This window comes from Rousettus aegyptiacus, unplaced genomic scaffold (assembly GCF_014176215.1).
Source record: "Rousettus aegyptiacus isolate mRouAeg1 unplaced genomic scaffold, mRouAeg1.p scaffold_m13_p_9, whole genome shotgun sequence".
NCBI lineage: Eukaryota > Metazoa > Chordata > Mammalia > Chiroptera > Pteropodidae > Rousettus > Rousettus aegyptiacus.
Window position 1 is genome coordinate 87,621,896 of NW_023416312.1, and position 13,297 is coordinate 87,635,192.

General features: G+C 40.8%; 1 protein-coding gene across 3 annotated transcripts in view; it reads right to left on the reverse strand.

The window, feature by feature from the left end:
• The window catches only part of ARHGEF6 (Rac/Cdc42 guanine nucleotide exchange factor 6), a 107,903-nt gene extending 96,222 nt beyond the window's left edge, over nucleotides 1-11,681 (reverse strand). The window contains exons 1-2 of one of the 3 annotated variants that reach the window (XM_016127494.2): nucleotides 11,230-11,681; nucleotides 9,934-10,017 (exon numbers count right to left, since the gene is read on the reverse strand). In XM_016127494.2, the coding sequence (XP_015982980.1) occupies nucleotides 9,934-10,017; nucleotides 11,230-11,394 (249 nt within the window). In that variant the 5' untranslated portion in view covers nucleotides 11,395-11,681. Of the gene's footprint in view, nucleotides 1-2,916; nucleotides 3,555-9,933; nucleotides 10,018-11,229 lie in introns of those variants that run through there. The other 2 variants (XM_016127493.2, XM_016127495.2) reach the window with 2 other exon arrangements.
• Nucleotides 11,682-13,297: the final 1,616 nt, after the last annotated feature.

Genomic DNA, 13,297 nt, shown 5'->3' on the forward strand with positions numbered 1-13,297 from the left:
GGCTTCACACTGGAATCACTTGGAGAGATTTTGAAAATGAAATAATAACAAGACCTGGCTGCCTTGGAAAACTGTTGGGCAGTACCTACTCAGCAGTTAATTCCTATGTATAAATCCAACGGAAATGTCCACCAGAAGATATGCACAAGTACATTCACAGTAGCATTGTTCACAGCAACCAAAAACTGGTTACAACCTAGATGTCCATCAACAGATGAATGGAGAAACAAAATATGGTACATCCACATGATGGAATACTACTAGCAATAAAAAAAGAATGAATCACTAGTATCTGCATGAGCATGGGTGACTTGTACAAATATTACTCTGAGTGAAATAAACCTTGTACGAATGAGCAAATGAGTACATACTGTAGGAGTCAGGACAGTGGTGCCAGTTGGTAAAGGGTAGTGACTGGGAAGGGGCACGAGGGTAGCTTCTGGGTGCTGATAATGTTGTGTTTCTTAATCGTTGTGCTAATTATATGGATGTGTTCAATTTCTACAGATTCATCAAATTATATACTTAGGATTTGTGCAATTTCCTGAATTCATGCTATGCTTTAATATAAAGTTTACTTAAACATTAAAAAAAAGTACGAAGACCTGGGCCTCACTGCAGACCTATTTATACAGAAGCTCAGTGGGAGGGAACACTACCCCCCACCAACCCCGCGGCAACACTTGTGTTTTTTTTAAAAGCATCCCAGGTGGCTCTAATTACAGACATGTCTGAAAACCAAAGGTCTAGGTGTTTCTGTATTTATCATCAACTCCTTTGTGACGACATCCTGACATATGGCAAAGGGAAAGAGTTCAGAGTAAGGTACATCAGTGATTACATTCTGGCTTTGTTTTGCACTGGAAGTGTGAGGAATTTGTCTGGATCATCCCTGAACCAGCACTGTGTGATGGGCACAATGCCTCCTCCATCCCAGCATTGTTGTGAGGATTAAATAAAATAATCAACCTAAAGCACCTAGAAAATAGTAGGTGCTTGAGAAATCGTGGGTGCTCAACTCCTCTTCCTCTTTTGCATCTAAGTTCCTAAGTACAGTGATGAGCAGATTGCTGTAAATGAACAAAAACTCATGCTCTCCAATTTCTCCTCCTGAATGAGTTTCTTTGTAAAGACTGAAGTAATATTATACTTGGGCTAGTATGTCAGATGAATATCAGGCATTTCTGGGTCCTAGTAGCTCACTCTATTAAGCATCTGCTATCCTCGAAGATGAATGGAGAGGAGGCCAACCATAGGAAATACAAACCACAGATCTTTCTTGGGAAAGCTTTGTCCTTGCTCCCATCCCTAAGAACAGCTCCAATCCTGTGCAAAGACAAGGCTAAGATGTGAGCTGGCACAAAGAATTAAAAAATTACTGGCCAGGAAAACAAACCATCCATAAAATGTGCCAAATTAAATACTTTTGTATAAAATGTCATGTTTCAGTAAAAACAAGCAGACACAATCCTGGGCTGAGAGTAGGAGATATAGGTCAGAGTTTTGATCTACTACTGGTAAGCTGCCTGATTTTGGTGAAGTAAACTTTTCTTTCTCTGTCAAATGAAAGCAATGCCATCTCTCCTACATCCTTTACAATAGGCCGGTGGGTTGCAGATAAGTAGAAGGCATTCCAAAAAAAAAATTAAGCAGTAAATAAATGCAAGATGAGAATACTAGCTGGAAATTTACTTTGTTCCAAACTCCAATCACCAATCAGCAATCCACCCCCCCCCTCCAAGACTGAGAAGTCTCTGATATTAACTGCTCCAGGCATACCCAGAGACTACAATAGCCTGAAGCTCACTTATGTAAGAAGGGACTGCAGTACTGCCTGGCATGTAGCATAATATTTTGCTTAAGAGAAATCCTTGGAAATGTCTCAGCTCAAGTACAAGGGCAGGCCCTGGCCTTACTTAGGTTTTGGAAAGAGGTGCTCTCAGTCACAGAACACCAGAACTGTTGCTAGAGCAAATGATGTCATTGGAGCTCCTCTTACCATGGTCAATGTCAAAATTATGATAGAAAGCTGAAGGACAAATTGTGGGATTCCAGGCAAATATAAATAAGTTAGAAAAGCAGTTTAGACCTTGGAAACTTGCTTTAAAAATTATCAATACTTTACAGAATATCAGCTGAAATTTATCCTATTTTGGGATGCATTTCGGTTTATGTGATTTTATTGACAAAAACATACAAAGCTGAATAGAAAAATATATTCCCTTACTCTATTTTTATTCCCACTACACATTAAAAAAAAGTCACATGACCACCTCTATATTCGAAACCAATAATAAACCAAAAATACAAATATAAGATTTTTTTAAGAGACAGAGATAAACTTAAGGGCTCTCCACTCTAGAGCTAAGAAACGAATAACTTGAATACCTGTTGGGTTTTTTTTTCAATGACTGGAAAAAGAAAACTTGAAATTAAGGGCATGTTGGGACGTCTTGTAGAGCACAGGTCTTTCCCCATCCAAAAACTATTCCTGCGACAGACGTGTGTACTCGCCCTCCCCCAAATATCCCCCAAATGTATAAATGCCGGGGATGAAGGAGGGGCATCCAATTAGTATCAAAAATAGTACTGTTGACTCCTTGCCCTGGTTGGGGGGGTGGGGGAGCAGGGAGAAGAGGAATCGGTCTGATGTAAACCTTGAGGCCAGAGCCGGACAACTCGCCCCTAAGTTTGGCGCGTCCTTGCTCTGCGCCCCCGCCACCCACCTCCTCTCTCCAGGCACCCGGGATCTCAGTGCAGTGGGAGGCCCTGGCAAAGAAGGGACCCCGCCGCTGGGGCTAGGAGCCACGAGAGACGGAGGAAGGATGGCTCCTCTCTGATGGGAGTCCTTGGGCACCACCCCAAGCCCTCGCATTCTTCCCTTCCCCTGAGCCGCTGTCCCCCCAGGCAGGTCACCTGGCTCAGCCGCTGCCCGCTTGTCCTCCAGCTGCTCACTCACTCCAGCCGCGCCGCCGCCACCTCCTGAAAGCGACTCGTCCTCGGAAGTCACGGGGCCAGTGAGCGGGTGGGCGAGCCTGTGCCAAGGCTGCAGGAACCGTTCAACCCAGCCGGAGCTGGGACCCTGCCTTGAGCGCGGCCGCCACCAGGACGAAACTGGAGAGCAGGGCTCGGCTCGCCAGGGTTGGGAGGGGCGGCTGCAACTTTGCTCCTGGACACCGGCGAGGAGGGGGCGCCCGTCTCCAAACTCCGTGCCGCGCCGGCAACCTCTCCGGTCCAGGAATTTTTTTATGCTTTTTTTTCTTTTTTAATCTATCAGGAAGCCAAATTTTTGCTCTTAAGTTTTTGCTTCCAAAGCCATGCTCCTTGGCGGACTGAGGACTGCGGGGCCGAAAGCGGCGGGGGTTGGGGGGAGCCGCGCCCCGCTGGGTGTGCTGGCAGCGAGCCGAGCCAGGGTGCACGGGGTGGCTGCGAGCCGGTAGTGGCTGCCCAGGGAACCTGCCTTCGCGGGTCTTCCGGACCCGCTCGGCTGCCTGCGCTGCCCCCTTTTGCCTGGGAAGGAGAGCGGCCTGGAGGGATCCGGCCAGCGGCGGGGAAGCAGTGACCCGGACTTGGATTGCCCAAGTAGGAACTGGAAGTGACAGTGGCGCAGGGCAGAGCAGCGGCAGCAGCAGCGGCGGCGGCGGCGGCGGCAGCAGCAGCAGTGGCGGCAGCAGCCACGACAACAGCAGCCCTGGTAGCCGTGGCAGCAGTAGAAGCCCCAGTGTAACGGCGGTGGTCACACTGCGCCTGCTGCTGCTGCCGGCGCACGGCCTGCCCGGGGCCACTGCCAGAGCCTGGGGCGGGAATCCCGGCCTCACAGACTAGCCCTTCCTGGTGGCCCGCTTCCTCCTCCACCAAGACGCCACTTGGAACCCCAGGCTCTATGGCGAGCTGCTGAGACATCAAAGCAAGGAAACATTCTCCAGCAGCCATCCACATGCCTCCTCCCTTCCCTGAACTATCCTGGGTGCCTTCTTGGGCTCTGTGATAAGAGGCCCCAAATCAAGCAGTCTCTTTGAGGGAGAATAAAAAGGTTCATGATAGATGGGAAATATTCACAACCCTGCTTGAAGTTCAATTATTACCGAAATACAATGCAGTCTGTAAAATATTAGGATGGCCAGAGTTGTTGGTGTCATTTAATGTAACTCATAAAATCCACTAGGAATGTCAGATTTATTCAACAGGAGAAAAATAAAACCTTACCCAAATTCTCTTTAGTCTTCCCACTAGCTCAAATTGAGCAGTTAATTATACAAAGCTTTCCCCAGTGAAACTGAGGGAAACAGGCTGGTTAAAAATAGTGTTCAACACTTCATTTTAAGAGAAATCTTCAATTTAAGATGAGACAACTGAAGTCTAAAGAAGAAGACTCTGACTTCACACAGGTGGCAGGCTCAGGGCTTGAAAGAATGTCTACTGATACCCATTACAGCTACTGGGTAGTCGTCTGGCCTTATGCCTCACTCCTCCAGAGAGGTTCTGCTCTCCTAGTGCTGGAAGATTTAGCCTTGACTCATGATTATTAGTAGAGCCGCCTTCCTTCTAGAACTGCTTCCCTGCAGAGCATCCCCTGGGAAATGGCAAATCATCCATCCCACAGGCCCTGCTTTGGGGAAGGCACCCATGCTGTTCCAACAGCAAGGCAGATGGAGTGAGTCAGGGAGACAGGAGGCAGTGAGGGGGTGGGGCAAAGAAAAAGCCATAGTGATACCAGCTGGTATGATAGAGAGAGAGAGAGAGAGAGAGAGAGAGAGAGAGAGAGAGAGAGAGAGAGAAGAGGGAAGGAGAGAAGGAAGGAAGATAGGAGAAAGAAAGAAGCACTAACTGAGCCTTCTATAGATTCAATGAAATCCATGTTTAAAAAAATCTTTTTACAAAATAGGTGATTAAGAGATGGTAGGGGCTCCTTATTAATGGGTTGGTAGTAAGATGAAAAAGCAGGAGGATATGCTAGGGATGAGGCAGTAAGAAGCCTGGCTGAAAGGAAAACCAACCACAGGACTAGAGCTGTTACAAACCAATCATTTATGGGGCTGTAGCCAGGATAATGCAGTCAGAGAGGTACCCCCAGGCCACTCTTGAAGGATCAGAAGAACTGTATATGTCCCTGATTCCCACCAAGTTCAAAGACAGAACGAAACCAAAACTACCATTGCTAGATTAGTGTTGTTAAGGGACTTCCTAGTCACATTAGTGGCACTCGACCTACATGAGGATGTTTCCATATGTTCTGGAAGACTTTCTCTTGAGGCCTGAGTGTCTTCCCTGCCTTCTCCACTCTGTTAACAAACAGGACAGATATATTTGGTTCACAGAAAAGGAAATACAAATGGACTATAAAGGGGCGAGGAGATAGCAAAACTCACCAGGAATCATGAAATACCACTTTCACCCAACAGTTTAGTAAACATTAAAGACAATATATATCAAGGGCTACTAGGCATGAGGAAGAAGGCACTTTCTACACTATTGGTGGGAGTAGAGCTTCAAATAGCATTTTTATAGGGGGACTTCAAAGTATCTATAGAATTTTGACAGTAATTTTATTTCTATGGAGAAAGATGCTTCAAGAATAATCACAGATGTGCACAAATTTCTCTATGCATATTCAACATGACCCACTGGGATTTACCCCAGACATGCAAGGTTGATTTTACATATAAAAATTAATCAATGTACTACAACATATCAATATAATAAAGAACAAAAATCAACGGTCATCTTAGCAGAAGCAGTAAAAGCCTTTGACAAAATCCAGCACCCTTTCATGATAAAAATATTCAAAAGACTAGGAATAGAAGGGAACTTCTTCAACCTGATAATAAGGCATCTACAAAAAATCCACAGCTAATATATTTAGTGATGAAAGACTGGCAGCTTCCCCAAGATCAAGAACAAGACTAGGATATCCACTTTCACCACTTCTATTTAACATTGTACTGAAAGTTCTAGCCAGACAATAAATTAAATTAGGCAGGAAAATGAAACAAAAGGGATCCAGATTTGAAAAGAAGAAGTAAGTTTATCTCTATGCGCAGATGACATGATTTTGTACAAGCAAACCACAAGGAATCTAAAACACTTTTAGAAATAATAAACAAGTTCAGCAAAGTTGAAGTATATAAAATCACTATACAAAAATCAATTATATTTTTATATATTTGCAATGAACTATCCAAATATAAAATCAGGAAAACAATTCCATTTACAAGAGCGTCAAAAGGAATAAAATACACCAAGGTATTTTATTATATCATATAAGATATTAAATATCACCAAGGAAGTATGAGGCACATACCCTGGAAACTACAAAACATTGTTGAATGAAATTTTAAAAGACCTAAATAAAGAGAAAGACATCTGTGTTCATGAATCGGAAGACTTAATATTGTTAGATGGCAATACTCCCCAAAGCAACATACAGATTGAATATAATCCCTACCAAAATTCCAGCTGCCTTTTTTGCAGAAATTAACAAGCTGATCCTAAAATCCATATGGGCACACAAGGGATCCAGAATAGCCAAAGTGATTTTGAAAATGAAGAACAAAGTTAGAAGACTCATGCTTTCCTATTTGAAAACTTACTGTAAAACTAGTCTTTTCAATAAATGGTGTTGAGACAACTGGATATCCACATGTAAAAAGAATGAATTTGGGCCCCTACTTCACACCATGTACAAAAATTAACTCAAAATAGATCAAAGACCTAAGCTAAAACTATAACAGTCTTAGACAAACACATAGGAGAAAATCTCAATGACCTTTCATTAAGCAATGGGTTCTTAGATATGACACCCAAAACACAAGCAATAAAAGAAAAAATAGATGAATTCGACTTCATAGAATTTTTTTATAAATTGTTTCAAAGAATACTATCAAACTTGGGGAGGCACTTCAGAGAATGCTTTGTTTCCCGGGTGCCTCAACAGACTTACTGACCAGTTGTTAGCTGTATGAGAACACAAAGATGGAGGTCACTTGGAGAAGCTAACTGGCCACCCAGAGAGTCAGAAGGCAGCTGTTCTTTAACGTGTTCACCATGCCCAACAACCAGTACACAAATAGTCAGTGTGCTGTTGCATCTCTGGCTTCATTTTTCTGCATTTCCAAATTGACCATTTCCAGTTGGCATTCTTTCTTTAGGTAAATAATAATGTGTTCTGGGCAATAGTCAAGCTCTGTTCTTCTTGCTTTTTGTGCATGAACAGTTTTAAGCATCAACAAAAATCTATTAATCATTTCCTATATCAGGCACTGTGCAGAGTACTTTAGGCCTGAGAGACATTCTCTCTAAAATGACAAGATATGGAAACAACTTGAATGCCCATCAATGGATAAACGGATTCAAAAAAAAAAAGGCGGGGTAAATATACACAATGGAATATTATTCAGCCATGAAAAAGGAGGATATTCTGCCATTTGTGACAGCATGGATGAGCCTTGAGCACATTACTCTGAGACAAGTCAGAGAAAGATAAGTAGTGTATAATATCACTTATATGTGAAATTTTTAAAAAGTCGAACTTGAAAAACAAAACAGTAAAATAGTGGTTACCAAGGAATGAGGGTGAGGGGATAAAAACCAATGTTATGTAAGGGTACAAACTTGCAATGAGTAGTAGATAAGCCATAGTGATCTAATACACAGTATAATAAACATAGACAACAATATTTTGCTGTCATTATGTAGTGTGATAAACATCGCCACCATGGCAATCATATCACAACATATAAATGTATCAAAGTAACTCATCATATTGCCTTAAATTTATACAATTTTATGTCAAATCTATTCAATTAGAAATAAATTTTTTAAAATTTGTGAATACTTGTGTTTAAATCTGTCTTTCAGTTAACTGGGAGCTTGAGACTGAATAGTCAGTATTCTTAGCAGCTGGGTGCATCCCAGCTCAGCTTTCAGTCTCATTTTATTAGACATCTATCAGGGTTCTAGGAGTGCTTCTACATGGGTCCTATGTACCCCTTACAGGCATAATCTTACATACAATACTGTCTAGTAATAACAATAACATTAAGAAGCTGTTATGCATGTCTTATGTGCAGAGATATATTAAGTGCTTACATGCATTTTCTCATTTGATCCTTACAAAAATCCTATGCAAGAGATATTATTAATGTCTCCATATACAGATGAGAAAACTGGAGCATAGAGAGGCCAAGTAATTTTTCCCAGAGTCACACAGTCAGTAACTGACTAAGCCAAGACTCTGCCCCAAGGTTGTCAAACTAGAGAAGGTATGTACTTAACCATGATGCTAATATTAAAATATTCATACAATGTTCAGGCCAGCCTGTATTACCAAAAAGAGATGAAAATATGCCCAGTGTCTTTCATTTAAGAAATAAAAATTTTAATATACTTACTAGAAAGGTTTCTTCTATCGAAAGTGGATAAAACTATTTTAAGCATTAGTGCTTAAAGGAGTAAGCATTAGTTGTCAGAAAAAAATCCACTTTTGTGAAACGACTCATTCTCCAAAAATGCCAGACCTACGAGGTGTTTCTGTATCTAGTATTCTTAGAACTGCATGGAAGCTCAGTATATCTTCTGGCAGCTTCAGAGTGTAATAATCATTGGCAACCTCACCATGTTTTTATTTTACAAATAAAAATGAAAATATCATGGTCTGTACCATAGCAGCCATCATTCTATAAGGGATATAGAGTTGTCTCAGGCTACACCTACTTCGAAAGCCATACATGTCCATGCCCATGCACACACATGTGCCCATATGCATGTGTGTGTATGTATGCATGCACACACACAGAGCTAAAATTGGGCAATAGGGGACCCTGGAATAAAATATTCTGGGACAAGCAAAGCCTGATGCTATGGCTAACTTTTGGAAAAACTCTGAAGCAAGCAAAGTTTATGAAGGGCAAAGCCATTTGTACTGCTATTAATAAAAGTAGCTGACACTTGAAGAATACTAACTATGTGCCAGGTACTCTTCCACAGACATTAATTTATTGAAACATCACACCAATCCTATGAAATAGGTGCTGTTATTATTCCCACTTTACAGGGAGACCGAGGCATAGAGGCATGGTTAAGTAACATGCCAAATGTCGCAAAGCTACTAGTGAGAGAGAATTGAGATTTGAATCCAAACAGTCTAATGTCAAAGTCCATATTCAAACCACTACTAATAATTCTCCAGAAATAATACCATTAATGCATGTCTACAGTTATGTCCCTGGTCCTGTGCTGAGCACTCTATATACATTATCTCATAGATCTTTTGAGGTTAGAGCTCTTAGCTCAAAACTATCATGCAACATCTAATTTGAACCTTAAAACAATCCCATGAGGTACCTATTATTGTGCCCATTTTACAGAAAAAACACTGAGGCACAGAGAAGTTACTTGGCACACAGGCAAAAGTACCACATGCCTTTCAGTAACACTCCTATATGTATTATAAGGATCTATATAGTATAAAATAATGCAATGTAATTTAGTATATAATTTCTACCTCAGAGTCAGAGTCTCAGCCTTTCAAGCCCTCTGTTCTAAAATGTTAATGAGAAAAATTGACAATAGACTTTATTCCAAGCTCAGGGGAGATATAGTAACCCTCTGCAGCAGCCAGTGGCCCACTTTGGGTTACCCTTAATGGGGAAACATACCACACAAGCTCTGTCATCAGAAGCCTGATTTCAGGGCTTAGATACTGTATCTAAACTATATCGTATTCTGAGTTTTATTTTGTTGTGTTTTGAAGCTGGTTTCTGAAAAAGCCAAACCAGCAAGCCACCACTGGATACCACGAATCTCACCCATGGTTTCCATGAAATGCTTCCTCTGTTAACAGTGACAATAAACCAAGGACTTATAGTACAACACTATCTTCACTAGCAGAGCGAAAAACAATGGCAACAAAGAAGACAACTTGGGTGGGCTTACCTCCACTTGAAGGGTTACGCATCCTTTCAGGAAGTCGTTGATATTGTTGATGCAATCGGCTTCTGTTTGGGGCTCCAGACAGTACTAGAGAAACATAGTCAAATGTCACCTGGAGACTGTAAGTCCATGCCAAGTGTACCATATTCACCATTCACTAATAACTACATAGACAAGCTTTTTAAGGCAGGGAGCAGCATTGCTGTCAATCCAGGAAGAGAAATAACCACCAAAGGAAGTGATGCAAAAATCTTAAACGGTTGGTCTTTGTTTCAAATGTCATCAAACTTTTAGTCTCAAGCCATCTCTACTTGTAAACTTTTTCTCATGCTTTTTGTCCTAGTGTGGTGAGAGCAAATTAGAGAAACCCAGACAGTTTTTCGAGCTTGGTTTTGCTTTCGGTTAACTACCTCGCTCCCATTTCTTCATGATAATTTATTCAAAGTATGTTTTTCCCTTTGCTGTTCTCTACATTTAATCACAATTTTCTACCCTTTATCACCATTTTCTCACTGTTTTTCAAGTTTAAGAAATTATAAGTAAATCAATTTGTTCAATAAAAATACAAACTGGTTCAAGAGGGCAAAAGATCTATACTCATAGTCACATTCCCTGCTGACCTTAAGAAAATAATTGTAGGACTCTACCTTTATACTGACTTAAAGTGTACTTTAGAAATCATCCATCTTCATGATTGTAGGTTTACAACATTAAAAATTTGAGATTTTTAAAAGAGAATAAGGGTAGTTTCACTTTGAACATACGCTGCATTTGAAACACATATTTGGTTTCTATTGTTTTAACAAACCTGACATCTGGGATTATTTCTCCTAGTTGTTAAATAGCCTCTCTTTCAATGGATATTTCATTTCTTTGAGAAGAAACTCTATATTGGTTTTAGTCAAACTGTCAATAAACATCATCAGCATCTGTTATAAATCATCCCATTATTTCACAGACTCATGTGCCCCAAGTTCAAAACATGTCCTCAGTAACAGGAAGGTGTAACATGTATCTCTATGACAGAGCAAGCTTGTGATATGGATGTTCTCCTTGTCCCCTGGCACCAGTGGTGTAACAGGTTTTGTTACACTAATATTTGGTGGCTAATTACTGAAGGATAACATTTCATTTTCTGACTTTTTCAATCTACAAAAACGATAAGAAAAAATTTCTAACTCTTAGAAAGAGCTTAAAGTAGGAGAGTCCCAAGATTTGGACAACAGAAAATCTCAAGAGTCACATTATTGCTGCTCTCTGGTGGTAAGCACTCCCAAAAATACTGCAAATGTTTCTTACCTTTTCTACAGAGCCAGGCCTCAGTCTGCTGATCAGCTTGCACAACACTACCCCATTTTTCAGCGAGGACTTCAAGAACTCCTCCGGATCACAGATGGTCTTTTTTGGGGAATCTAAAACTCCCAAGGATATAAGCCATGTCACGATTCGCTCTTCTGGATTCATAACTGAGGACTGACTTCTCCGAACAGCTCTCTGGGGTAACTGCAAGGACTAAGCCACATCCGCGATTGCATCTGTTGTTGTCTTCCTTTTTATGAGTTCTCTTCTGGTGCTTGCAGAGCAAAGCTTTAAAACAACTTTTCTTAGACAATGGTGGAACCCACTCAAGTTATGGGATTTCAAAACCACAGAGATCAAACTCAAAGATGTGGAAAGAGAATGAATATTAAAATCCTGGATAGCATTGGTTCTATTTTTCTAAACCTGAAAACAAATATATTAGGATGAAAAAAAGAAGAAACACACACACCCAAGAAAACAGTGCAAGAAGCTGTAAGGGAAGGAAGTGAGGAGGATGCTGGGGAGGGAGAAGAAAGAAGGAAGCAAAGGCTCTTGGAAATCAGAGGTGAGCCAGCACTTCAGGGGATCGTGGAAATGAGACTCTTTTGAGCCAATCTGGGAAAACGCTGTCAATAAATAGTCTATCTCCATTGAAAATCTGACTTTTGTTAGGAGGATGATGCCAACTGGCTCTTAGGTCAGACAGATATGAGGCTTGTGGGGAGCTGTGCTGGCACAACAGGGCTCAAAGAAGGTAAGGTGAGAAAATTCTTCCATGAAATAGCTGGATGTCCTCATACTGTTTCACAGAGATGGTATGTCACGATCATTTCTTGCAAAACACGTTGAGTTGCATGGTGACACCGCGCCAAGCAAATAAAGATTGTGCCTGCTGTCACCCATCACTGTATATAAGCAGAAGCTAGAAAAATGGCATTTTACTTTGCAGCCAAAAAGCTATGTTTAGGGAAATAGGCTAAGGATAACATCTGACATCCTGTTTACTTGCATTCTTTAGCAATTCTTTTTCTGGACCTGGTTCCACTATACAATCCAGCTGCAGTACCCTTAGCAAAGGCTCAGACAGCCACTTGAAAACAGAACTTTTGAGAACAAAAGAATATTTGTCCTCTGTCTATACAACTGTCTGGAAGGTTAATGTTTCCCCAGTGATAAACATTTTGCATTAAAAAATGTTGCTCTGAAAAAAAACTGGCCTATAACAAGAGATCTTCACTATTTTCAAACATTTTCAGGACAAGCTGAAATAGTCATACTATTAGGAAATTTATGATAAGGCCAACTTTAGCAATATAGTCTTAAATTGGCAAATACATGGTACTCACCATCGCCACCCTTCCTAAGGATGCATGGGATTCTCTTAATCTTCAGAATCCTATTCAAAACAGCTTTAGGCATATACTACCAAATAATCAGCTTAGATAATCCTGCTAAATGTTTTCAAAGCTCCCCTTTCTTGCCCTGTCATAACACTTATCTCACTTTACTATTATTGCTTGTTGATCTGTCTCCTCCACCAGAATGTAATCTCCCTAGAGTAGGGGTCTTGTCTGTCTTGTTTAACACTGTTCCCAGTCAAGTGCCTGGTACACAGTAGATGTTCAAAAAAACTGAATGAATAAATGAATAAACTCATATGGACTCCCATGTATAGACATCACCTGATTACAACAAGAATTTTTAAATATGTTTTAATGGCTTAAAGCAAACTTTTTTTCTTGCTAATGATTTTTATGCTTTTATTGGGATTTAATCGACATAATAAACTACACATATTTAACACATACGATTTAATTAGTTTTGATGTTATGTATATATCTGTGGTACAATCACACACACACACAATCCAGATAAACCTTTTCGTCACCCCCCAAAGTATCCTTGTGACCTTTAACCCCTTCTTTCTTCCTTTCTGCCCAAATCGTAGACAACCACCAATCTACTTTCAGTCCCTATAGATTAGTTTGCATTTTCTAGAATATTATGTAAATGGTAGCACACAGTTTGTTACCTTTTATTGTCTGGCTTCATTGATTCAACATCA